A 25,163-nucleotide genomic window follows, 5' to 3' on the forward strand; every position below is an offset into this window, starting at 1 on the left:
GTTTCTTGTAATCTTTTTTATGAATTTCATTTTGACGCCGAGTTATAAATCAATTATGAGGTTATCTAGTTTTGCTATCTGTACAAGCCTGAAACTGAAAAAAAAGGAATTAGAAGACATGCGGCATTGAAAATTTCAGTTAAAATAGTACTTTTCACCAAGAAAAAGAACAATGAGAAAAATAAGAAAAATAGGAATTCTAGGCATGATAATAATAAAAGAAATAATAGAATCATTTTTTTCTTTCTATTTTAGCCTAGAGCAGCTGGTACGGTGTTTATAACCTTATCCTTTACTCCAATGTGCACCGTTTAACTGAACCTAGTTTATTTTAATTTGTTGAAATACATTTATTTTTGATTAAATATTTTTACAAGAACGCGAAATATATTGTCCGATGCTTCTCAAAATAAACATCAATACTAAAGAGCGGTTCATCTAACAATCCGGTTCTACCATCCTCCACCGGTAAAGAAAAAAATAACATAACAAACAGAAAATGATAAAAAATAAAGTATAAGCCTACATTACTTTTACTAGGACTGTACAGATTATTGTGTGGTCACACACATCTCTACGTTATATTGATTATGCAGTAGTGTGTCATATACATGACTTGGTCAGAACTTGATACCAGAGAAGTGAATAACATACTAACTGGGTGGGCAACTCTCCCATCATCCAGGAAATTAGTTTGCCCACCTAGTAATTAGAAGTATGCATGATAATTAGTGTCATTACTGGCTAAGTGAACGATACCCACATGACTGGGCGTTGAAACTTGAAGTTTCATAAAATCTATGTGCGTTTGCAGTTTCAGAGGCTAGCTGCATGGTCAACTTATCCTGAGCCTGTCACGGCGCTCGCAAGAGTCCTCACTCGATGTATGTCCGCCAAAACAATAACACCATGAACAACCTAACAGTTCTGCTAAAACTGCAAGCCCTCCAATCGCATGATAATACAGCGTATTTGCAGACAAATACAGATCTAGTTCCTCCTATGCATTTTGTGATAATTAATAAGGTATGAGGGGCGTCGATCCTAAGCGGCAAGTGGGGTTTGTGTCCCCTCCCCAACGGCTAATCTCGAGGCAAAAGGATGATGTCGCCCCTGCATGTCCAGTAATTGATAGTAGATAAATAGATCAAAATAATCAGTCACGAAAAGTTTGATCATATTCATCAAATCGTTGTTAACTGCAGCGACACGAGTAATTCCCAGCCAAACAAGTTGTAATAAAAACATTCCATTTCAGGGCTGGTGCATCCATCTGGATCTTTGCATTTTCAAACAGAGAGCCAGAAAATCAAAGGATTTTTTTTTTTACATAGGCCAACCTCATAAGCCCAAGTTTCGAAATCTTAAGTCGTAATTTTGCCGCAATGTAAAATGAATTAAAGAGTTTGTATACGTCAAGTCCTCTCTCAAACATTCGTTTTATTTTTTTTTAATGGTACCATTGTAATCAAGAAACATGAACTACATTTGATAAAGTAGTTCAGCTCTATTCAGAGGAATGGCATGAATTATTGAGTCAATATATGATGGCAATTTAAAGATAATGTTGAAGAAGAAAATAGTTTCAGCTTTTGGATAAAATGGTCGAAATTCACAGAAAATAATCGAAACTTTAGGAATAAAAGCTAACTTTTGAAATAGAGTAATCAACATTTTGAGAGATGGAGTGGTTGAAATTGTCCCATTTCGGTCTTAGTGAACATTGAATCATATTGACATAAGGTACTATTCTTTCAAATCGAGGGCGCCTTTTCGATACTACTTTGATACACTACAGTACGGGGACTGGGATATAACCATAAAAGGAAGTAAATTGTTTGGCCAATTTGTGTATGTATTTGTTCCTTATCAAATATGTGTGCCTTTATGGAGGGGTTGTATCGGTAACTATGAACCTCCATTCCTGAAAACAGATCGACTTTGACCAAAATTTATCAACTGACCAATTTATCAGAGGGTATTTTTCTTGTGGCGAATAGTCACGACTTGGTCAAGTCTCAATTACGCATCGAAACAAACTAGCGAAACATTTGAAACCGCTTTATGCAACACTTTTGTACTTCCCTGTTTGTTTGGCGTGAGTTTCCCACAGCTACAGTACTGACTTACTAAATAAGAAGATACTGCAACATTCTCCAGATGGTGAACATGGTACGGAGAGAAACAGACTATCTCTCAACTGTCAACGCAAAATTTCCACGTATCGCTGAGGCCTAATATTCCTTTCATAGGCTTATCATATGATTATTGTAGCAATGCTCATGATCCAACGCCGGAATAAACTTGAGCTAAAACATGACAGTTGATATATGTAGGTCTAGCTGAAGTGTCGTACTAGCCTAGTATGAGTTAAGAAAGGATCATTTGTTCAAATTTACTAATTGAAATCCACCTTTACAAGCACTCGGGAGTTGTTTCCTGTTCTCGAAAATTCTGGATAAGATCTAACTTGAGAATAGCAAAGGTCAAATGAAATTCAAGGTTTCCCAGAATATGAGATTCAACAGTCGACCATACATGTGTTATTTTACTAGTTGTGCCACCCAAAATATTGCAGCAGTAGAAGAGCGGGTCAAAAAGGAAGAGTTGGAAATCTCCAAAAAGAATGCCTCCAAAAACGAAACCGGGAAAACGAAGACTTTCTCTAATGTCTTTCTACGGCACACTACATATATTCACAACGCCATAGCATGATTTACTTCCAGGTCTTCGTTTTCGGATCTTCTTTTTAGAGATTGGCATAATAGGGCAACCTCCAAAACGAAGTCCCGGAAAACAAAGACTTTCTCAAATGTCTTTCTACGGCACACAACATATAATCACAACGCCATGGGTTAATTTACTTCCGAGTCTTCGTTTTTCGTGTCTTCCTTTTAGAGATTGGCATAATAGGGCAACCTCCAAAACGAAATCCCGGAAAACAAAAACTTTCTTAAGTATCTTACTTTGGTATTCCGATAGCGTTAACATTCACCTATAATCTGTGGAGATGTAATATACGGTTAAAATTGCATTAAACCAAGATTCCCTTACTTTAATTAAGTGTACATTAACATCCCACGGGACCTCCGAAATAGTTTGCAGCGGTCTCATCGGGTTGTTCTCAATAGGGAGTTTGACTTAGGCCTCTAGCAATGAAAGTTAGCTTTCATTTATTTTATATTTTTTAATTGTAGATTTGATTTTTTTATTTCTAATTTGTCGCTCTGTAAAAGTATGTTGTCAGCAGCCATCGGTATACGCTTAGCCTTGGAACACGAAATGGTCCGATGCGAATGGATTTGAAAATTTTCAAGGAGCAAATAGGAGCGGCTTTGACGCTGAATACTTATTTTCTTTGCGAATGAGTCTAGGAATATTAAGGATTGTATTGCTATTTTAAAATGCGATTTTATTATCGCAAATCTATCATTTAATATATGACAAGAAATAGAAAAAGGAGAAACTACGAAATTCATAGATAAGAGCAAGAGTGTTCTTTAAAAAACTACTACTACACTTAAGTAATTTGACTTCGGCAACATGTAACCTTCAAAAAATATTTGATTTTAAGATTCCAGGTATTATTAAAGCTGACGCATTATTTGGATACATGGATAGATACCTCTGTGGCCAAACATGATTTCAATGCGCTTAGGGATCATTTAATATTAGTCCAATTTTTACAACATGTGCCGAAGGAATTAGCCAAATTTGTAAAAGAAAGAAAATCTAAAGATCTCCAGGCTGCAATGGAAATATCAGATGAGTACTTAGAGGCACATGGTGGTTGGGTAGAATGTCAAATATCGATAACACAAAGAGTAGTATACTTACACCGAGATTGGACGCAGTAAAACGAGATAATCCCAACAGAAAAGATAATCCTGTTCAAACGAGGAATGTTTGTTATTACTGTAGGAAACCAGGTCATTTTTGGAAGCAGTGTAGGTTAGCCCGAAGTCTTTGTTCCAACTATGGCAATGTTAGTCGATATAGTTAGAGAAAGTTGTAACGTAGATGAAGACTCGTGCTCGCAAAATGACCGTTCAAATCGGGACCTGAACTATAATTCTGACCAGGACCCTCAAGAGCCCAATGAATCGATTGATAACCTGTCGACAAATCAAGACTACCTTACAGTTGTGTCATTCACTAAAGTCTCTGACCCAGTCGGTGGTGTTATGCAAAACGATAAATTTGAATTCAAGTGTGGTCACCATATTCCCATTATAAGTGCAATTAGTAAAGAGATCAAATCAACTATGCCGACTGCTGAAGGGTTTGTGTGTAAAAGAAAAAGTATGGTTCTGCGCGATACTGGCTGTAATGGCGTCGTTGTGAAGCGACACCTTGTTCCAAAAGAAGTATTCACGGGAGAGTATATTCCATGCGTATTAGCTGACCAAACCATTCGTTATGTCCCAGTGGCTACGATATATATCGACTGTCGATATTTTGTTTGCACTACATCTGTAGCCTGAGTAGAAAATCCCACATGTGACGTACTAAAAGGTAATATTCCAGGAGCCAAACTACCATGGCAACCTGATCTAAAATGGAAACCTCAAAATGTGAAAACCGCTGCAAATGAAATTCTTAAAACCGTAGCAACCCCTCTAAATGAAATGGTTGAATTTTTAGAGAACCCGCCATATCGAGTGATTGAGAACGCAATAGCCATGTCCAGTCAACAGACTGAAAACGAAACAAAACTGTTAATGCAGTTGAAACGCAAAGTCAGTTTAGAAAGGTAAAGCATTTAAGCCTCTAAGAGTTAAGGATCCTCTACCGGGTATCGTAACTCCAGATGTTCTAAAAAAAACAATAGCAAACCGATCCAACATTGTCGAAAATTCGTACAAAATTAGGTATGTCATTAGACTATAAAAATGGTAGCTTTTCCAGATACATAGTAAAGAATGAGGTTATTCTTAGAGAATTCCGAAAAGCAGGAGCCACGGGTAATGTAACTTCCCAAGTTGTTGTACCTTCTAAATTTATACATGATGTGATCAGCATTGTTCACGAGTCAATTTTAGCTGGACATTTAGGGTCGCAAAAAACTGCAGACCGCATCATGTCAAAATTTCTTTTGGCCTTGATTACAATCCGATGTGAAAAGATTTTGTCAGTCTTGCTATATCTGTCAGCGTACAATGCCTAAAGGAAGAGTTAATAGAGTCCCATTAGGTGTAATTCCTATCATTGAAGTACCTTTTTAAAGAATCGCAGTCGATATTGTAGGTCCGATTTATCCCGCTTCAGAACGTGGTCACAGATACATTCTAGTTGTTGTGGACTATGCGACACGTTATCCAGAAGCAGTCCCAATGAAAACAATAGGGTCAGAAAGCGTGGCTGAACAACTACTTAAAATATTTTCGAGATTAGGGTTTCTCAATTCTGACAGATCAAGGAACCCAATTCACCGCGCAAGTCGTGAAAGAAGTAAGCAGATTATTATCAATGAAACAAATAACTACTACTCCTTACAACCCTAAATGTAACGGCCTTGTTGAGCGATTTAATGCAACCCTCAAAGCAATGCTTAAGAAAATGTGTGCTGAAAGGCCAAGAGATTGGGAAAGGTATATTGAGCCACTTCTCTTCGCATATCGAGAAGCGCCACAGGGTAGTACCAGATTTTCCCCATTTGAGCTTCTCTATGGGCGAACTGTCAAGGGTCCCATGCAAATATTGCGAGAACTGTGGACATATGAGATAAACGAAATCGAAACCCAAAATACTTATCAATATGTACTTGACTTAAAGGAGCGTCTCCAGGAAACGTGCAAGCTTGCGAAAAGTGAATTAGAGAAATCACAGGCAAAGCAAAAGCATTACTATGACAAACGAGCTAATCCGGGATTCTTGACTGGCCCGACGAACTACCAGGAGCATACCTGACCGTGGCCCCATATATATACTGGTGGACCCTGCCTGGAGTATACACGCGACGTTTTTACCCACTTTGAACTGCGGATAGTATGAACATTATGGTTTAAACGTTGCAAAGGGATAGTAAGCTGAAACAAGAGGGTGCAGTATAATGTAACGGGAAAATAATATTAAATATCTAATTATAAGTTAATTCATTGTTTTGGTGTTAAGTAGGTGGATGTTAAAGTTAGTGCAATAAGCCGTGTAGTGTAAAATAATTGTTCACTAACTTTGACAGCGTCTTGTTGTATTTTGTTGATTGTGATAGTGTAAACACCCCAGTATTTGTAAGGATATCTGCGAACCCACATGTCCCAGCAATACAGCCGTGATGTCACAAAATTGAATATAGATAGATTTCCCTACATAAAGATATCTAAACATTTTTTACCTTCCTATAAACTTTTTTTCCCCTGTCGGTGCTTCCCCCGCCGCCTCTGTCAGATTTTTTTTTTAAGGAAATCTATTATTTTCTACATGTTTTATTTGGCAAGAACATTAAAATTTATATAGGATACTGGAATAGAAATTTTAAAGTGAATTTTAAAACTGTTCAATTATAATGAATATGAACTGACTTTTACAATAGCATTCACGGCAAAAGATATTAAAGGGCAATTCCTCTCTTCCCATATAAGACTCAAATAAACGTAGAGTGTGGCAATGTGGAATGCTTGAGTTATTACAGTTATTATACTTCTGAAGAGACTCAGATCGCACGGCTGAAGTTTATGCGATGAATGGGCAGGCAGGCAATATAGGATGATTTGTTTTCAGCATAGAAGTTTGCAGTCTCGAGGGTGATGTGAGAGCTATGCTTTCAACTATAAGGATGATAGGAAAGGTGATGTCCTCTCTCTTAAAGCTCGTTCAAAACAAATTGGCGATCCATTCATGAAAAGCTATTGTGTTAATCCAGTCGTTCGAGGATTGTCCTACACACCATTCCTCTGGAGCACCCTACAGGCGGTCGTAACAGAAGCGGCTGTTCGGGAAGATTAACATAGGCTCCAAGAAAAACCCTGTAGCGTTCATACAGGCCATGACGATGATTTACCTTTTGTCCGTGTTGTTCAACTGGTAGATGTTCTTTGTCTCTCCCTTGGGGCCAACACTTTCTCCTTGCTTCCTGCCAGTGGAAACCCTTTTTTTGTCACAGTTGAAAATGCGACTACCATCATTTAGAATGTCCTCCCACTTTTCCACCGCCTCGGAACTGATATACACCTTTTTTTCGAACCATTTTTTTTTCGCTTTTGTTTAGTCGCTCGACTGTAAACATAGCTCTTTCTTTTCCCCAGAGTGTCCCCAACTCTCTCCACTACAATCGGGTTTCTCTTCAGAAAGTCCCTAAACCATTGTGCTCCTGAAAAAAAAGATAACAACATTCTAAGTTCCGTACATTTTCGTTCCTCATATATCTATGTTAATGTTAAAACTGGGGTGGCGCCATGATTTCCCCGACACAGGGGCTAAGGTCTCCGACACCGGGGGGGGGGTTAAGATCTTCGAGAGGGAGCTAAGATCTCCGACAAAAAAATCTGGGTGCACAAAATATCATATATATATAAACAGTAAAAGAATTAGCCTAGCCTAACTTACGGATGCTAACTAATAGGCCTAGTCTAGCCAAATTGTTCAAACTTGTTGTTCAAACGGTTTTCCTCAGAAAGTTGTACTTGCAAGTAGTGTGAATAGGTTTCAGAATGCTTGGGACAAGCACTTTAAGCATTGTAATCGGGTCTGAGTGTTTGTGTCTTCAGTTTTTTCCTCTCCTATAGGGTCCTGGATAGGGACTTGAGTGTTAAAGGAACAGTGTCCTGTTCCTTTTTTCTACTAAACTGATCGTCCAACATTGGTTACCTCATTAGGCCTAGTCTAGTCAACTCTAACAACAGTTACTGAGTTAGCCTAGGGCCTGTATGTAATTACGATTCACTCATCCTATATTTTGTTCTCGTTGTGAAGTCGAGGTGGTTTGAACATTTCCACTTCAAGACTAATTTAGAGATCACGAGTGTCAACTGTCAAGTTGAGATTACGGTATTCATTTCGTCAGTGGTGCGCAGCATTACGTAGGCCCAAGCCTAACTAACATTAGGCCCAGCCAATTTGTTACCGTAAGTACAACGACCCTATGCGTAGCCTCTAGTATTATAATTAATATGTAGCCCTAACACTTCAGTAGACATAGTCTAACAGTAACACTACAGTAGGCATAGTCTACAAACACTTACCGTATGGATGCTTCACTCGAGCATTTTTAGTACAACTTTCTGCTCTACAAAAAAAAAAAACACTTTTTTGATGGTATTTAATAAGAACAAAACTACCCGTGAACAGTATTATCGGGTATTTCATTATTTTTGGATAAGAAACTGCAAAGAAGGAGAGCTTTCGTCATTTACTAACCATTTCCTTTTTTGCTTTTGTGAGCAAGAATGCGCGTTTACGAGAAAAAGTTTCAGACAAAGTTGGTGCTACAGGTCAAAGGTCAAATTCAGCGTCTTTCAAAGTTATAAAAGATACAAACTTTTAATAAATTCTTAAATAATCGTTCGTAACTTAAGAAGATTAATCGTTCGTAAGATACGAACTATTTCTTGTTTAAACTTCTTAAGTGACTTACGAAGAATTATTTAAGAAGATTCGTAAGTAATCTTTATGAAATAGGGCCCTGATCACATGGTAGTCATGTGTGCCTTTAATATATCGCGACCACCTCCTGTAAAACTGCTCTCGTAAACTTCGAAGAATTAATGTTGGTGTTTTCAAAGCAGGCATCGCCAATTTGCCTCTATAATTAGGCTCAGCATCAAACCTTGTTGAACGATATGAATCCGGTCTTCGCGTTTGCTCGATACCCACGCTCCTCTAAAACAACGCAAAATCACTCTTCGAACACATGCGTCATGGTATTGTGATGAACGAGTTAAACAGCAGAGGAGAAGATTAGAGAGGAACATGATCAAATCTGGGTTGGTGATACACAAGCAACTGTACCTCGACCAGTACAAGTTCTATCGTGAAATGCTCAAGAAAGCCAAATGTAGATATCACCAAGATGAATTGAAAAGTGCAACGGCAATTGTTTGGACTTATATATCGAATGTGCAGACCTAGTCAAGCACGTATTTTACCAGGTCATGACTCGGAGAAAACGCTAGCAAATGATTTCGCTACTTTCTTTAACAAAAAGGTTCGAGACCTCCGTGACAAACTTGACAACATTGCACCCCAAATTATTTCTGTTGATCTTTTTGACGCTGGTGATAGCACTCTTACATCATTTGATAATATTGATATTGATTACGTTCGAAAACTTACAACCCAATATACCACCTCGTCATGTGCTTTGGACCCAATTCAAAATAAACTCTTCAAATCATGTTTGGATCCTTTACTACCTCATATTACAAGCATCATCGATCACTCCCTTTCGTCTGCAACTATACCACAAAACACAAAACCACAACAATATCCAACCTTAAATTCATTGTTAAAACAATAGAGCGAGCTGTTGCAGCACAGCTTAATGAATATCTTCAGCACACCGGTCTCCATGCTCCAAAACAATTGGCATATCATAAATTTACAGCACTGAGACTGCAATGTTACGAATCCAGAATGATCTCTTACGAGCTGTCGATCAACACCATGAAGCTGTACTGGTCGTACTCAATTTTTCAGCTGCGTTTGATACCATAGATCATGTTACTATACTTGAACGCTTGCAATCCCGCTATGGTACATGTCTGTACTTCATTGAAATGGTTCGAATCCTATCAACGAGGACGTATTCAATCTGTCGACATAGTGGGAGTTTTGTCGGACCCGCGTACATTATTTGAAGGGTTACCACAAGGTTCGGTACTTGGAAAATCTTTATTAGCGATGTATGTAGCTCCTTTCGGTGATATCATTACTGCTCATGGCATCGATTATATATCTTATGCGGACCACACCCAATTGTGAGCAATATAGGATGTTTTTCAAGTCCATTTTCATATTCATTGCCAAGGAATCATTAAGTCATTTGACTTTCGTTTACTTTTTAATAAAGTTGGATATGTTGAGCATTATGTAGAAAATTGTAATAAACACCCACTCTTCCCTGCTGCGAATTTAGGAATGCTTTTTTAATCTGACCAACTTTTTACGATCAGTGTAAATTCATGGACATTCCTATGTTTTATTTTGGTGTCAATGTGTTGTGTATACGTATGCACGACTAATACCGTCCATTCTAATGGTATATGTATATGCAATACCGACATAAACATTTAATCTCTATCCAAACACGAAGCAAATATATTCTGGAGATAAAATCATTCTATTTTATTTTAGTGTGTTTTATGAATTATGTGTTAGTTTATTTCATGTAAATCTAATTTAGTTTATTTTATAGCATATTTACCTTCTCAAAGTGTATTGTATTGAGAGCGTATGACGATGCTTTGCAGTATGTATGAACAATGCATACAAGGGCGTGGCAACGCCATCATCATACCAAAGAAATAAAATTTGGGAAAGTTTGCGTTTTCGGCCAATTTCGAAGAGGAAGACCCAAACAAGGCAAAGGGACATTCTGAATAAATCAAGGGTGTATGTGAGTATCGAGCAATGTTTTGCATTGAGCGTTGCTAACATGTCAACAATGTATATTAAACATGATAATACGCTTACCTAAAAACAAAAGTCTGGGGGATGAAAATTCATATTAATGTATATTATTTAGTAGAACTCTCATAAAGAGAGACATTCTAAGTAAATCGATGGTGTATTTGGATGTCACGCATATTATTACATCTACAAAGACGATCAGTAAATGTTAACGCTATCGGAATACCAAAGTAAGATAATTGAGAAAGTCTTCGCTTCTGGGTCTTAATCTTGAAGGTTGCCCTATTATGCCAATCTCTAAAAAGAAGATCCGAAAAACGAAGACCCGGAAGTAAATCATGCTATGGCGTTGTGAAAATATGTAGTGTGCCGTAGAAAGACATTAGAGAAAGTCTTCGTTTTCCGGGTCTTCGTTTTGGAGGTCATCGTTTTGGAGATTTCCAACTCTACCTTCTTCGTTCTTCGTTTTGGAGGTTTTTTTTTTGACCCACCCGTGTTCGTGGTTTGATATTAACATGAATGATTTCGATAAATGGTTTAAATTCTTCATTCCTTGCATTTTTTTCTTCTTAGCAAGTTACGATCTCTCTGAGTATAATTTGTTAAGTATTGGTTCTGTCTGTAGATATTATAATATAACGTTACTTTCTAATTCCTTTCACTTGAGGCTTTTAATTAGGTCCATGACATTAATGGATATAGAGGAAGACAATTTATTGTATGTAAAAGCACTATTTTTCGCTTGTGATTAGCTAATTAATGATTTCAAAGTTTCTTTGTTCTATCAATTTCTTTGAGGATAAAGCAAATATGTGGATCCAGCCAGTAATCCCCCCCCCCCCCTCTCGCCATTCTAGGCCGTTCATACCACTGTACTTCTGAAAATGTACCCTAGACACTTTGTTCAATATAGGACATTACATATCATAATATATGATATTACATTTTTTCGCATCAGTCTGTTTATAATCAGAAAATATAAATGTAACACCATATGTGATATCAAGAAAGAACGCACATTTACCTCTATAAATCAGATTGATATGTAATAGTGATGTCACAAATTTGAATATAGACTTTCGTCAAAAATATCAAAGCCGTATTGATTTTCTTCTAAATTAAATGATTTAGATACCGATATTAGCATGTGTCACGAATTCATATGATGATCACGCATTGATGTAGTGCGGTATACATGTGGCGGATAAATGTTTGGGATAAAGTGAAGGTTGATGTTGTAGAGGCGTTATTATCCTCCATGTATCTCTGTTAAGACCTGCATTCTATGGTGGAACATGACTGAAGTGGGGTAACGGGGAGAGGAAAGGGGCGTTGTAGTTGTTCCGGAGTGAAACTTTGATCCATAAACTTCAATATAATAGGAAAGTTGTCATTCGCTGGATTAGTAACGCATGATTTAGGACTAAATGATGGGATTGGTAACATTATAGAAGTTATTACTATATTTAGCATTTAATGTTTTTATTTATTAACCTCATAACATAATAGTAACATATTATGGCTTGTTATCTCTGGTGATAGAGTTGGGGTTTCTATTATTCAATTTGTTATGATTTCGTAAAGTACGACTTGTGATCTGATAAATGGAAATTGGAATTATATATTATGTCTAATTTAACCGTTAGTTCTGCAGATTTGTTTTGTTTAATAAACACAACATTAACATAAGGAACGTTAGAACAAGTTAAAAGTTGGAAGGTGTAAACTTACCTAATAAAAGTGTTATGATAAACTAGAGAGTCTTTTTAAAGTTGTGAATGTTTGCATATTCCAACTATTTACATTTAAATCTACATGGTTTGATATCTCCGTGCGACATATATTCCATGTAATTCAGTTAGTAGCAATGAATTAGCTTTAACTAGGCACTTGTTATATTCAACGACGGTCGAATGAATGCGTTCGAATACTGTAACATTTGTATATACGTTTTATATATGTATATGTATATGTATATATATATATATATATATATATATATATATATATATATATATATATATATATATATATATTCATTTTCTGATTTACTCACTAACAAATAACATCCTACATAAGATGTAAAATAGAAAACAATAACGTTACCGTTGAAACTGAAAACAGGTTACACTAATAAATAATCTTTTTTTCTAGTAAACTTGAAGTAGCGATATTTGTTTAGTTGTGCTGATAGTTTAAATGACTTACGTTGCATGTTGATGCAACTTCAAGGTGCCGTATCGTAGACCGCTGGAGTCGGTTTCTATCAGTTCCCCTTATATACACAGTTTTCGAATGCAGAAGTCGTAAACTGATGTAATATTGAATCTGGAAATGAAAATAGAAGCGTCTTTAAATGAATATAGAACAAACTTCCACAACTTCACATAATTACCCGAAGATGAAAGCTGTGGAGGAGGGGGGGGGGGGGGGTTAGATGAGGTGGACTCTTAATCCACCTCCCCTCCCATATTGTATGATTCAGGGACCTTAATTTAATTAACGCTCGCATTGATTTGACTTTTCGTAGAACTATATAGACTCCGCTTTCTGTTACGAATTGGAGGAAGGGGGAGCGGGGAGGAACTTTTTAGTAACGTTCGTTCAGTAAGTGTCCAAGTTGAGGAAGGTTTTACAACTTTCTTTGGTTTGGGGGCGAAATATACGAAAAGGTGGTTCACAAGGACTGAATCTTTATTGATACATATTTTTTTTCTTGAAATTCAAAGTTGCGAATAAACTGTAATGCCATATAATGTTGCTCGAACTTTCACCACTTTTAAAAAGATGCTGGACAACTTCGACACCGAATTGCAGTGATTGACTGATCAACAAAAATATGCAGGGGAGCAACTTGGATGATAATTAGTAATGTACCTCGTTCCTGGCTAGGAAAGCAGGATCTTTATACGTTTTAACACTTTTAGATTTTTGCATAGTTTAGAATTTTTTTCAATTTTGGAGCAAAATGACATTATATATCAGCTCAAGCGGTTCCAGATCCTGCTTTCTAGTGTAGGTATTTTAACCTAGCAGAGAAATACCGTATATTTGTTAGGTTCCAATTTCATATTCAATTGATTGCAATTTTTAACCCGGTGTAGTTTATTGTTAGCCTTATACTTCCAACTACCAAAAAAATAGACGTAACCGAGAATAAATAAGCCCTGCTTTACCGCAGTCAATCTGTGAATGAATGGGGGACTTACTTAGAGAAAATGCTCCAGTATTCCTTCCCTACCATGGCGCCACTATTAGGATCCAATATAATATCATATGTATACAAGATGTGTGTTCTACAATTGCCCAAAAGTTTGCGTCCCGCTTTCGTTCACGAAAATTGCGGTGGGGGCTTGCGGGGGGGGGGGGGGGAGGGGCTCTTCAAATTGTCATAGTTCATATATTCTTTGGTTACTATTTATAAATAATGTAATTTATATTATTCATCTAGCATTTATCTAATATTTCGCAAAAACATGTTTTCTTACATTTCTGTACGTGTATTCTGAGACAATTTCAAATCTGACAATTGCTAAGAACGATTAACAACGTCGCATGTAGATCAAAAACCGAAGGAATCTCTCTAAATGCACACAAGAAGAATGGTTTCCATCTTATGTTTTGCATGAAACGCATTTCTAAAGTGAAATGAATTCATCTCAGTAGATTTTAGTTTGCTTATTTGTAAAGGGATTGAATTAACTGGACATAATTACACCTTAATATAAATTAAATTAATTTATGGAGTGTATATGACATCCCCCCCCCCTCAAAAAAAATACATAGTAAGCGTGATTATTGGTTTCAGTGTTATTCGTAACCTACGCATTCATGATGGTGTATATGTGGGAGCGTGCGGGTGTATGGCGGGCCATCAGTCTCAAATCATAGGAGATCGACTTATACCGATTTAAATCTACATATACCAGTTTCCTTCGACTTATACCACATTCCAGCAGCTGAAATTGACTTCTACCGATTTAAATCGACATATACCAGTTTAATTCGACATATCATCGATTTAAATCGACATATACCGATTTATTTTACTTATCATCGATTTAAATTGGTATATGTCGATTTAAATCGATGATATGATGAATTAAACTGGTATATGTCGATTTAAATCGATGATATGTAGAATGAAACTGGTATATGTCAATTTATAAAATGGTACAAGTCGAATTAAACTGGTATATGTCGATGTAAATTGACATATACCAGTTTCATTCTACATATCATCGATTTCATCGACATATACCAGTTTAATTTGACATATCATCGATTTAGATTGACATATACCGATTTATTTTACTTATCATCGATTTAAATTAGTATATGTCGATTTAAATCGATGATATGTAGTATGAAACTGGTATATGTCGATTTAAATTGATGATATGTATAATGAAACTGGTATATGTCGATTTAAATCGGTAGAAGTCAATTTCAGCTGCTGGAAACTGGTATAAGTCGAATGAAACTGGTATATGTATATTTAAATCGGTATAAGTCGATCTCCCACGATTTGAGACTGATAGCCCGTCATACGGGTGGGGTGTGCGTTTGTGACCCCTAGTTGGAAAACACGATATATTAAGAACGACTGTTGGAACAGAGTTCATATTTAGTGTTAAGAAAAACCACATTAAGTACAAGAAGCATTGTTTTTGGTTCATGTAAATAGCTTTTGGGTTCACCAGAGGTCAAATTGTGGAAACCTTGTAAACACAATATCTCAAGAGGGAAGTTTGGGCAAACCTCTTACTTGTTATGAAGGTGTATAACAAAGAGTTAAGGGAGCCTATAATTTCTAGTGTAAGTCACAAGTCACCTCGGGTCATCAGAAGTCAAATTGTGAAAATCTTGTAAAATAGATATCTCAATATTGGAAGCTTGGGCAGACCTCATACGTAGTGAAGGTGTATATCATAGAGCTAAGGAAGCCTATTGTTGTTAATGAAGGCAAAAGGTCATTTGGGTTCACCAGAGGTCAAATTATGAAAACTTTGTAAACATGATATCTCAATATTGGAAGCTAGGGCAGACCTCGCACCTAGTATGAAAGTGTATAACATCGAGTTAAGGTAGCCTATTGTTTTTGGTGGAGGTCAACGGTCAGTTGGGGTCATCAGAGGTCAAACTGTGGAAACCTGGTCCCATTTAAAATTAAGGAGCCTATTGTTGCTTTTGGTGGAGGTCGAAGGTCATTTTTAAGTCAAAAAGTGCCAAACATTTACTTCACTCCCTTCTTACCTGTCGCTCTACATTAACATACCTTCCTAAATACAATATCGTAAATGACGTTTAGACAGTTCGCATATTAGGTATGTTATTATACCACATTGAGTACAAGAAGCCTTATGTTGTGGACGGAGGTTATTGGTCGTATGAGTTTACCGTGGTCAAAATGTGAGACCCATGTTTACACAATACTTCAACAAGGACAGATATCATATTTAATATGTTGGTGCATCATTCACATTTAGTACGAGAAGCATGTTGTTGAGGTCAATGGTCATTCAGGACAGCCTGTGTCATTGCAAAGTTATTGTTTATCATATCACACTGCTTTACGGGGCAGCTAAGCGGGGCAGGTATACGGGGACGAAAATTTAGAGGGAAGATATAAGTGGCAGCTATACGAGGACACCTGTGAAAAGAGGCAGCTATACGGGGCAGTTACACTGAGGTAGAAATACTGGGGCATATATACGAGGACAGATATGAAGGGGCGGTTACAGGGGTAAGTTTACAGGGGCAGATATCGGGGACAGCTACAGTAAGCTACAAGGTCGGTTAAAAGGACTGTTATGCGACTGCGACAACTGTTGTATGTGCTATGGTTAACATTTTCTCCAAAATCAACTGAACATAAAAAAAAAAACTGACATTGTTCATGACATTCAACGATTTTATCAGAATCCAAGCTTGATTCTCATAGTATGTACATTCACAATCCACCCAAAATTAAACACGGCATATATATATATATATATATATACATCAACATAATGTACAAGATATAAAAAGAAACATGAGGTGTAGCTATATAGGCCAGTTGTTAATATACTTGTAATATCAACGGTGTCACTGATATGGAAGTGATACAGGTGTGTCAGTATATATCTCAGTGTTGTGAGTGCTGAATGGCATTCAGGCAAACAATGCTTTCAACACCCCATATTATCTGTTCTCTTTCGCAGATAACATCCCTCAAGTTTCTCATTCTTTCTGACACAGCGATTTGAATTCCGTTTTTTTTTTTAATGTTGCGAATTATAACGTTGTATCTCTAACAACTTAAAATAATATAATCGAGTATCCTTAACTTATTACTGTATATTTGCATGCAGTGCAACTTTCAAGAAATGAGTTTTAGGATTTGAAAAAAAAAAAATTTACGTCATCAACATGTAATAATATAACAGTTTTCATAGGACGTTATGGAGAAGTGTGGAAAAAAAAACACGGTAGGATTTATTTTGATCCTTAAACATTAATCTAATTGAATATTTTTCATTGTCATTAATAAATACTTGAGGAGAATTGTTTAATTATAAAATAGTTGTTTGAGTAATGATAGAAACACGGGGCTACATTCAGGATCAGAAGGAAATACATCGGACCGCAGTTATGCAATAGAAGACAGAGGAAGGGATCTGGAAGTCGTGTTGTATTAAACATGTTGAATTTCATAAAGACTATAACCCAAGTCGCCCTAGCTCCCCCTTATCCGTTACCATAATGGCAACATATATGATGTTTATTAAAGGTTGTAATGCCAACAGTAATCCATTACATTTAACCTACAAATGTTATTACAATATTGATAATTAGTGTGAATGAAAATACAGAAGATGCACGTGTATTAGCAGCAATATCTGCCATTGTGGTGAATTATCTCTTACCTCCCATTCACCGGTCCACAGATTCAGAAAACGAAAATAAGGAAAAGATAAGTGATCGTTCCAAACTGTATGAATAAAATAAAAGAGACTAAATTAAAGTACCAGTGCATACTTAATCTTTATAAGTCTGGATTGAAATCATCAACATTAAACTAACCTGATTATGTTGGCTCTCGATGATATCTTCACATCAGCTGAGTAATCAATTTAGTTGGTTCCTTAATTAATATCTTATCAGTTTAATATCATTATCATCTCATTATGATAGCTGATCATTTTACAACCTTTGTAACTCAGTAAGAATTCCCATCAATTTCATCAGCGTATTACCATGATCATCTCGGTTTTATACCTGATCAGCTTACAACCGTTATCCTCCTATTTATACAGCCAATCAGGTTCCAATTAGTATCAACTCATTAATATAACAAATCAGGTTTACACTTATCCTGCATGAAACATTTGAAACAACTAAAATGGGAACGAATCTTGAACTAAAACAAGAAACCGAATCATAAAAATTGAGTGATCGATGCAAAGAAGAATAATAACCCATGAGAAGATGAACAAATCAGAGAACACTCAAAATCAGTGAAATCATCACTGACCATGAAAGCCACTTATTTACATATTGAAAATAGAAAAAAAGGCACAATGTATTTGGAATTACTTTATTGAATTAAATTATGGAGCTACACGACTAGACAGAGCATCGTCATAATCACATTTCCGATGTCCTGAAAATATATCAGGTGTACAATTATGACAGGCCATCAGTCGCAAATCGTGGTGAATCGACATATACTTATTTAAATCGTCATATACCAACTTCCTTCCACTTATACCAGTTTCTAGCAGCTTAAATTGACTTCTACCGATTTAAATCGACATATACCAGTTTAATTATACATATCATCGAGTTAAATCGACATCACAAGTTTAATTCGACACATCATCGATTTAATTAAATCGACATATACCAACTTAAATCGATGATAAGTAAAATAAATTGGTATATGTCCATTTAAGTCGATATATACCAGTTTAATTCGATGTTATGTCGAATTAAATCGTATATGTGTCAATTTAAATCGACATATACCAATTTATTTCGACCTATACCATTTTAAATCGATATATGCCGATTTAAATCGACATATACTAAGTTAAATCAATGATATGTAAAATAAATTGGTACATGTCAATTTAAATCGGTATATGTCGAATGAAATCGGTAGAAGTCAATTTTCCTGGACTTATACCAGTTTCTAGCAACTCATATTGACATATACCTATTTAAATCGACATAACATCGATTTAGCTCATTAAATATATTCCAAATCCCGATTTCGGTGATGATTGACATGTGGAGGTACGCGCCTGCGGTTAGAAATCTTGTAGGGAACAGGCCAAATGGTAACACAGTGAACCCATATCGATGTGGATCATATATGATTGTACGTACTTACACTCATACACAAGAGATGCACATACATTATATATGATGATAATCATGAGTGGCAACTTGATATACCGTCACAGGTCACAGAAACGACCACGAAGTGTTATTTACCTCATGCAGCATGTGTTGGGTGAAGTTTTAACCATCGCAAAATATGATTTGGATAAATAAACTCACGCATTATTTTATATTTATAGCCACAAAAAAACTATCCCACCAAATATTGGGGGATATTATATACAATATCCCCACCTAAAATATTTGGGGATATCCCCCATCCCCATGATCGCCGCCAATGATTGTAAAATCCTTTTCTTTCTGTTTGTTTACATTTTCAGATTGCGAAATTTGATTGCAAGCCGAGGATATTGCATCATATCTTACAAAGATAACATAGTTGCAGTGCGCATTCTATTAATGACCGGCGGTTTTACCGGTCCAGATCTACCCACCTGCTATAACTAAATGCAAGTCTCTACTTTTTGGTTATGATTCAGTATCAATACTGGTAACGATATGACAAATGTTCATTTCCACTAAACTCAAGAAAAACACGTATAATTTGAATAACCACGATAACTTCTTTTTCATCATAGACTTACATAACCCGCAGCATAGGTGCATCCATGGCAGTTTACTTGATCTAAGCGAAGCATGAAATCTTTCTTTTGAGCATTACTTTTAATTAATGAGTAAGAACATTCCCAAAACACAAAGTATATAACAATACAGTAACACGGACCTGTACAGCAGCTCCTTAGTCAAATCAACCTCCCCCTCCCCCCCCCCAAAAAAAAAATGAAAAAAGAAACGATAACAACCAACGAGAAAATAGCACATACGCAAGAAGCGCGGCGTGAAATATTTAAACCTAACCTTTTGCGCTCGATTGCTCATCTTTATATGTTTCTGCAGAGTAATGCATTTGTTTCTTTTAACTCTCTTTAACGACTACAATGAGTGCAATAACGTCTAACAATTATTGTAGACGCCTGGAGACAATGGTGGACCATACAGTTCATTTAGAAAACATTACTGAACTTTTCTTGTATTTACGCGTCGACCGATGAATACTACAAATTGAATGCTATCTAAACTATGAATCCCTCTCTTAACTTCCACTTACAAGATCATTGAAGAAACACAGTAAGCTGCCTTACTCCAAAATATTTAATATTTTCATATACATCGTTACCTCAGTAATACCGTATATGTAATAATGTAAAACTGTACCGAGTCGATAAACAGTATGTATATTCATGGCTTGAAAATGAAACTAATACTCATCAGATAATAAATCAGGCCTATTTTATGCACATTTTAATATGTATGCAGATTTACAGTCCAACATGTAAATAAGATATTTTTCTTTGGTAGTGTACGACCACGCTGAATTTGTCTATAATTTGTCAAACGACCTGGCATTAATTTGAGACCGAGTTTTGAATTTATCTGGGGGCGTGGTGTGACACCCCACACCCCGTTTGTATGTCTATGAGGTCACTTACTCAATTTATAATAGTGAAATTCAATTTCCTATATATAAATACAGCGTTAGTGTAAGCAACGATCACTAAACAGTATTATATTACACTCACTATGCGTTGACTCTTCACTTTGCGATCTACAAAATATGTTCATATCATAAGGAAAATATGTAATTAAATGTCTACTGATAATTTAACCTAGTTTCTGCTTGGTTGATGTGATTACTGTGGGAAACAAACGAAATAGGGGCTCGTTCTGGAACAGTCAATAACTGTATACCCTTGTATACATACGTGTTTCATTTCCTCTATAGAAGTATAAACATGAATTAAATATTGTTCTAAATTCACGTTTGTTTTTAATACTTTCCTCAATATCATTACCGACATAATGTTGATACTATTATTTTTTCAAAGCAAATCATGCATTAATGCTAGTGTTCGTTTATACTTTTCAAGCGCCAACCAAGGGGTTGATGGTGTTTCCCCTACCCCCCCCCCCCCTCCATCACCACCACCACGTATTTCAAACTAACACAGCATTTCCAAGTACAAAATAGCACAATGTTGCGTTTAGGCTTAGATATATGTTAAACTCTACCTCAGAAGGTACCATTTGAAGTCTGGGGAAGGACCACAGGCCCCATCCCCTTACCCTACTTCCAACATTTCATGCGGGATTTCACTATTCCGCATGTTCCTGTAAAACACAATACGTGTGTCTTAGTTTTAAATTTATGTCTTTGATATTATAACATTTAGCTAATGTTACCAATTATGATATTTCGAGTACGGTACATTCAGTCCCAACGGTTCTTTTACATTTTTGCTCTCTGTCTTGTTTCGCTTATGTTTTTTAAAACACAGCCTATATTTTTATTTTAATAACTAATTTATTGGTATTGCGTCACAAATGTATACATTTGCTAAATTAATTTTTAGTCTATTTACTCTACTCGTTTAATCTGTTTTGTCTCGTCATTGTACACGGCCAGTGATATCCGCTGATACAGATGTTGCTATTTTAAAATATATTCGGAGACTGCGGTTTATAAAGGGGTCACTGGCCAGAACTCACATAATACGGTAGGCGGAAGGCCTATACCTTTCTCCAAAATGTCAAATATCATTAATCCTGAGTTACATAGGATCCCTGGTAGTAGTACGAATAATTAACATATACCTTTGTGTAAGTAACTAAACGTAGGACTGTGTCAAGCATTTTGTTTGCTTTCGTTAGCTTGGACAAGAATTAAGTTAGAATTCGCGGATTTATTCTGCAATTCAGATTGAAAGAATAGTTTTTGGCGGTTGTGTGTGTGTGCTTGTTTGTGTGTCTTTGCCGGGGGTGGGGGAGGGGGCAGGCGCGGCGGAACGGAAAAATTATTGGGGGGGCTAATGTGTGGAGACTATCTAAGCGGAGCGCCACCATCGGTTGGCGCGGAGCGCACAAGAAAATTTTGGGTTTTTTCAAACCCCCAGATGGCCGGAAACGGCACTTCCCGAGTGTTTTATGCTGCGAATACCTGGCCCTAAAATATGGGTCTCAAGCCTGCAATTTCTCAGATTGCACGTAAAGTCTGTAAAAACATTGTAATTTGTATATTCGATGGTGTTTTAAGAGAGTAGCTATTACTCGTAGTGTACTCACAAAGACGTTTTTGAGTGTAGTAAGGGCAGTGGCGGGGCTAGGGGTATTGGTCGGGGGGGCAAGAATGGTCTGTAGGGGCGCTTTCGACACTATCTAAGCGGAGCGCCACCACAGGTTGGCGCGGAGCGTACAGAAAATTTTTGAGTAAAGATACTCCCGAGATTGCAGGAAATGACCCTTTCCGGGGCCTTGCTAATTTGCAGATAAACGGAGAATAAATAGGTGTCGTCGCCATTTTGTCGGAAAATACACCGACAGAATATGACAAATGTCAATAGGTATATGAGAGCGCAATAAAATAGTCAAAAATCGCGAATAAGTAGAAAGTAGTGAAAAGCTGAAAAGGGCGCCAGCAGTCCATTTTACACCTATAGAGTATACGTGTGCATCGGACAGATCGACAAGTATGCATTGAAAAATGGGCAGATGTACGTTTCGGAGCCTTGGTAAATATTGGGGGGGCTAATCAAGCATTTGCCCCCTCAACTTTTTTATTGGGGGGGCTGAGCCCCCCCAAGCCCCCCCGGTTCCGCCGCCACTGGGAGGGGGTTTGAAAAACTCCGAGGAGGAATGGAACATGTACTTTCATTGTAAGGGCAAAGTACATCATTACATCAAAGCCCTACAAAACTTTAAACAATCATTGTCGCAGTGTAATTAAGTTGCCCAAAGTGTATGATACCACTTCATTTGGTAAAGAGATTGAAAGCATCACTTGATGTGATGCTACCCACCAAAACATATTATAGTGCAGTGATCTCGAAAGAGCGAAATGTAAGGAATATGACTTAAATTGTAGATCAAGCAAGCTTAACAATATTGAGTGTTGGTATATATCTATTATTCAGTTCGTTGTTAACCATTACAAGACTCTGTTGTGGGTGTCTCCTTCATATAAAATAGCAATCATGTGTTGCTGATTCATTATTCTCTCATTTATGAATCAACAACAATCTACAAGTCAACAGTCGTTCACATAGTTGGTAAAACCGTTCAATAAATGTTAGAAACTATCATGACATCGTTGTGACCATACCTTTCACTTCTCTAACTTCCAGGGATTTTAGAATAAGTCTATCCCGAATAGTGTCTGACAGATCGTATGAAACAAACCTATGGATAGAAGTAGAGTAATCATCGTGTTAGATTAGAAGACGTAGAGGAATGTTCTCCTAGTCAGGTTAATTGTTCACCAAATAAATAAAGATAATCAAAGAAAACAACAAATAACAAGGAAGTTAATCACATCTGATTGATCAATCTGATCAGAATGAATTATAATCACAAGTCTGTGTTTCAAAGATTCCATAGAAAATAGAATGAACATAGTAATGTAGATAAAGATGATGAAAGTGTACTGCGTTTTTGCTGTATAATAAATTGAATATGACTGATAGTAATTGTTAGATGTACAGCCGTCCACATTATCAGACTTGGCTAAATTGTTTATATGTTTAACTTTACAGTTAATTTAAAGTTGTTTTAACATGTATAAATTACAACATTGTACACCACAGACGGGGTGATACATGTTCCTTGTAACAACCGCATGCTCGGATCACGTGATTTATATGGTATGTTATTTTTGGTACTTTCTTGTTGATTTTATAGTTTGTCTTCGAGAATCTGTCTCACTTTAAATGAGAACTAACATATCTCAAAATGTTAGACTTCAATTGTTAAATATGAATTATAGAATTAATGAAACTTATAGGGGAAATATTCTTTCTTAATCTCAAAATAGTTTAATATGGTAAAAAAAAAAAAAAATTCAACCGAAATGGCGAGATGAAGAACCTGCAAAAAGTTGCACTGAAACGGAAGAAGAATTAAAAAAGATGGGTAGGATGGTCGAGGACATAGCAACATTGCAATGCACCCTCCTTTCACAGCTCAGTCGCCCCTGACACGGTAAATGGATGGTTCCAACATTGCGAATCATCAGGCCAAGCTGTATTTCAGTCCGTCTCAACTAACCCAAGTACCGAGACACTAATTATGAAACCAGTCTGTATTCTGTGGAAAGCTTATTTGACAGCCATGTTTGTATTTTGTTTACTTCAAAACATAAGAGGAGCATGTGCTTGTACTAATATATTGTCTTTAAGATTCCTTACTACAGCAAGTCGAGTTTGGCGAGCAAGAAATGACATTTTCTGGATTAACCGGTAACATATCCGGGCGTATCCATGATTTTCTAACCCGAGGGGGGGGGGGTGCGAATTACTATCTAAGCGGGCGCCACCATCGGTTGGTGCGTAGCGTAAAAGAAAATTTCTGGCTTTGATACCCCCCGGATCACCGGAAATGGCACTTCTCGGGATTGAAATGACCAACCAGATGTACACATTTGCCTGAGAACGAAGAATTTCCCAATAGTTTTGTTTTCATCCATATCCTTTTTGAAGATTGTCACCTGTCACACAACATGTTTGACCTCATCGCATCTCCTGTGGATCATTGCTTTTTGTAGGTGATTCTACGTCGCGGCCCACAATACCCGTAAGCCCTACTTTTCAAGGTTTGAAGCTCATTATTTGTTCAGAATTCGAAAATTCCCAATTCTTGTGAATAAATTCACGTCAAAACATCCTCATTGTGTTGCACAAAATTCATCTATGGACAACCAATATAGAAAAACTTCCTTCAACCCCTAACAGACCGGCCAAAATTGAAAGAGTAGAGGGAAGTATGATGATGAATGTTGGCCAGGGAATTTTCGAAAATTCAGACATGAAGATGAGCCTTGGGTGGGGGGGGGGGCTCCAAAGGGGCCCCCTATCAAGAGGTCCAAGCAAGGGCGTCCGCAGAAATGTTTGCACGGGGGGATCAGTAGGTCATATCGATGTCTATATATAAGCGGAGCGCAACCATCAGTTGGCGCGGAGCCAAAATATTTTTTTGGGCCAAAAAATACTCCTAGATCGTCGGAAAAAACACTTCCCGTTCAAATTGCATTAACACATCGGTCTCATGTCGTAGGATGTTGACGTTCAATAATTCCAGTAATACATTATGGGTCGTTATGCAATGAACATCATTAGAGAACCGTTGGTTGGGGAAATTATTGAAATGTCAAACTGTAT

The 25,163-nt window shown here is 36.8% G+C and overlaps 2 protein-coding genes across 2 annotated transcripts in view; both read right to left on the reverse strand.

Annotated features, from left to right (window-relative positions):
• The window catches only part of LOC139982191 (uncharacterized), a 297,534-nt gene that overhangs the window by 182,983 nt on the left and 89,388 nt on the right, over nt 1–25,163 (reverse strand). The window lies entirely within an intron of this gene.
• The window catches only part of LOC139982553 (uncharacterized), a 139,997-nt gene that overhangs the window by 51,519 nt on the left and 63,315 nt on the right, over nt 1–25,163 (reverse strand). The window contains exons 7-9 of the mRNA XM_071995446.1: nt 23,114–23,190; nt 17,478–17,542; nt 12,775–12,894 (exon numbers count right to left, since the gene is read on the reverse strand). Coding sequence (XP_071851547.1) covers nt 12,775–12,894; nt 17,478–17,542; nt 23,114–23,190 — 262 coding nt within the window. The remainder of the gene's footprint in view (nt 1–12,774; nt 12,895–17,477; nt 17,543–23,113; nt 23,191–25,163) is intronic.

This window comes from Apostichopus japonicus, chromosome 16, assembly GCF_037975245.1.
Source record: "Apostichopus japonicus isolate 1M-3 chromosome 16, ASM3797524v1, whole genome shotgun sequence".
Taxonomy (NCBI): domain Eukaryota; kingdom Metazoa; phylum Echinodermata; class Holothuroidea; order Aspidochirotida; family Stichopodidae; genus Apostichopus; species Apostichopus japonicus.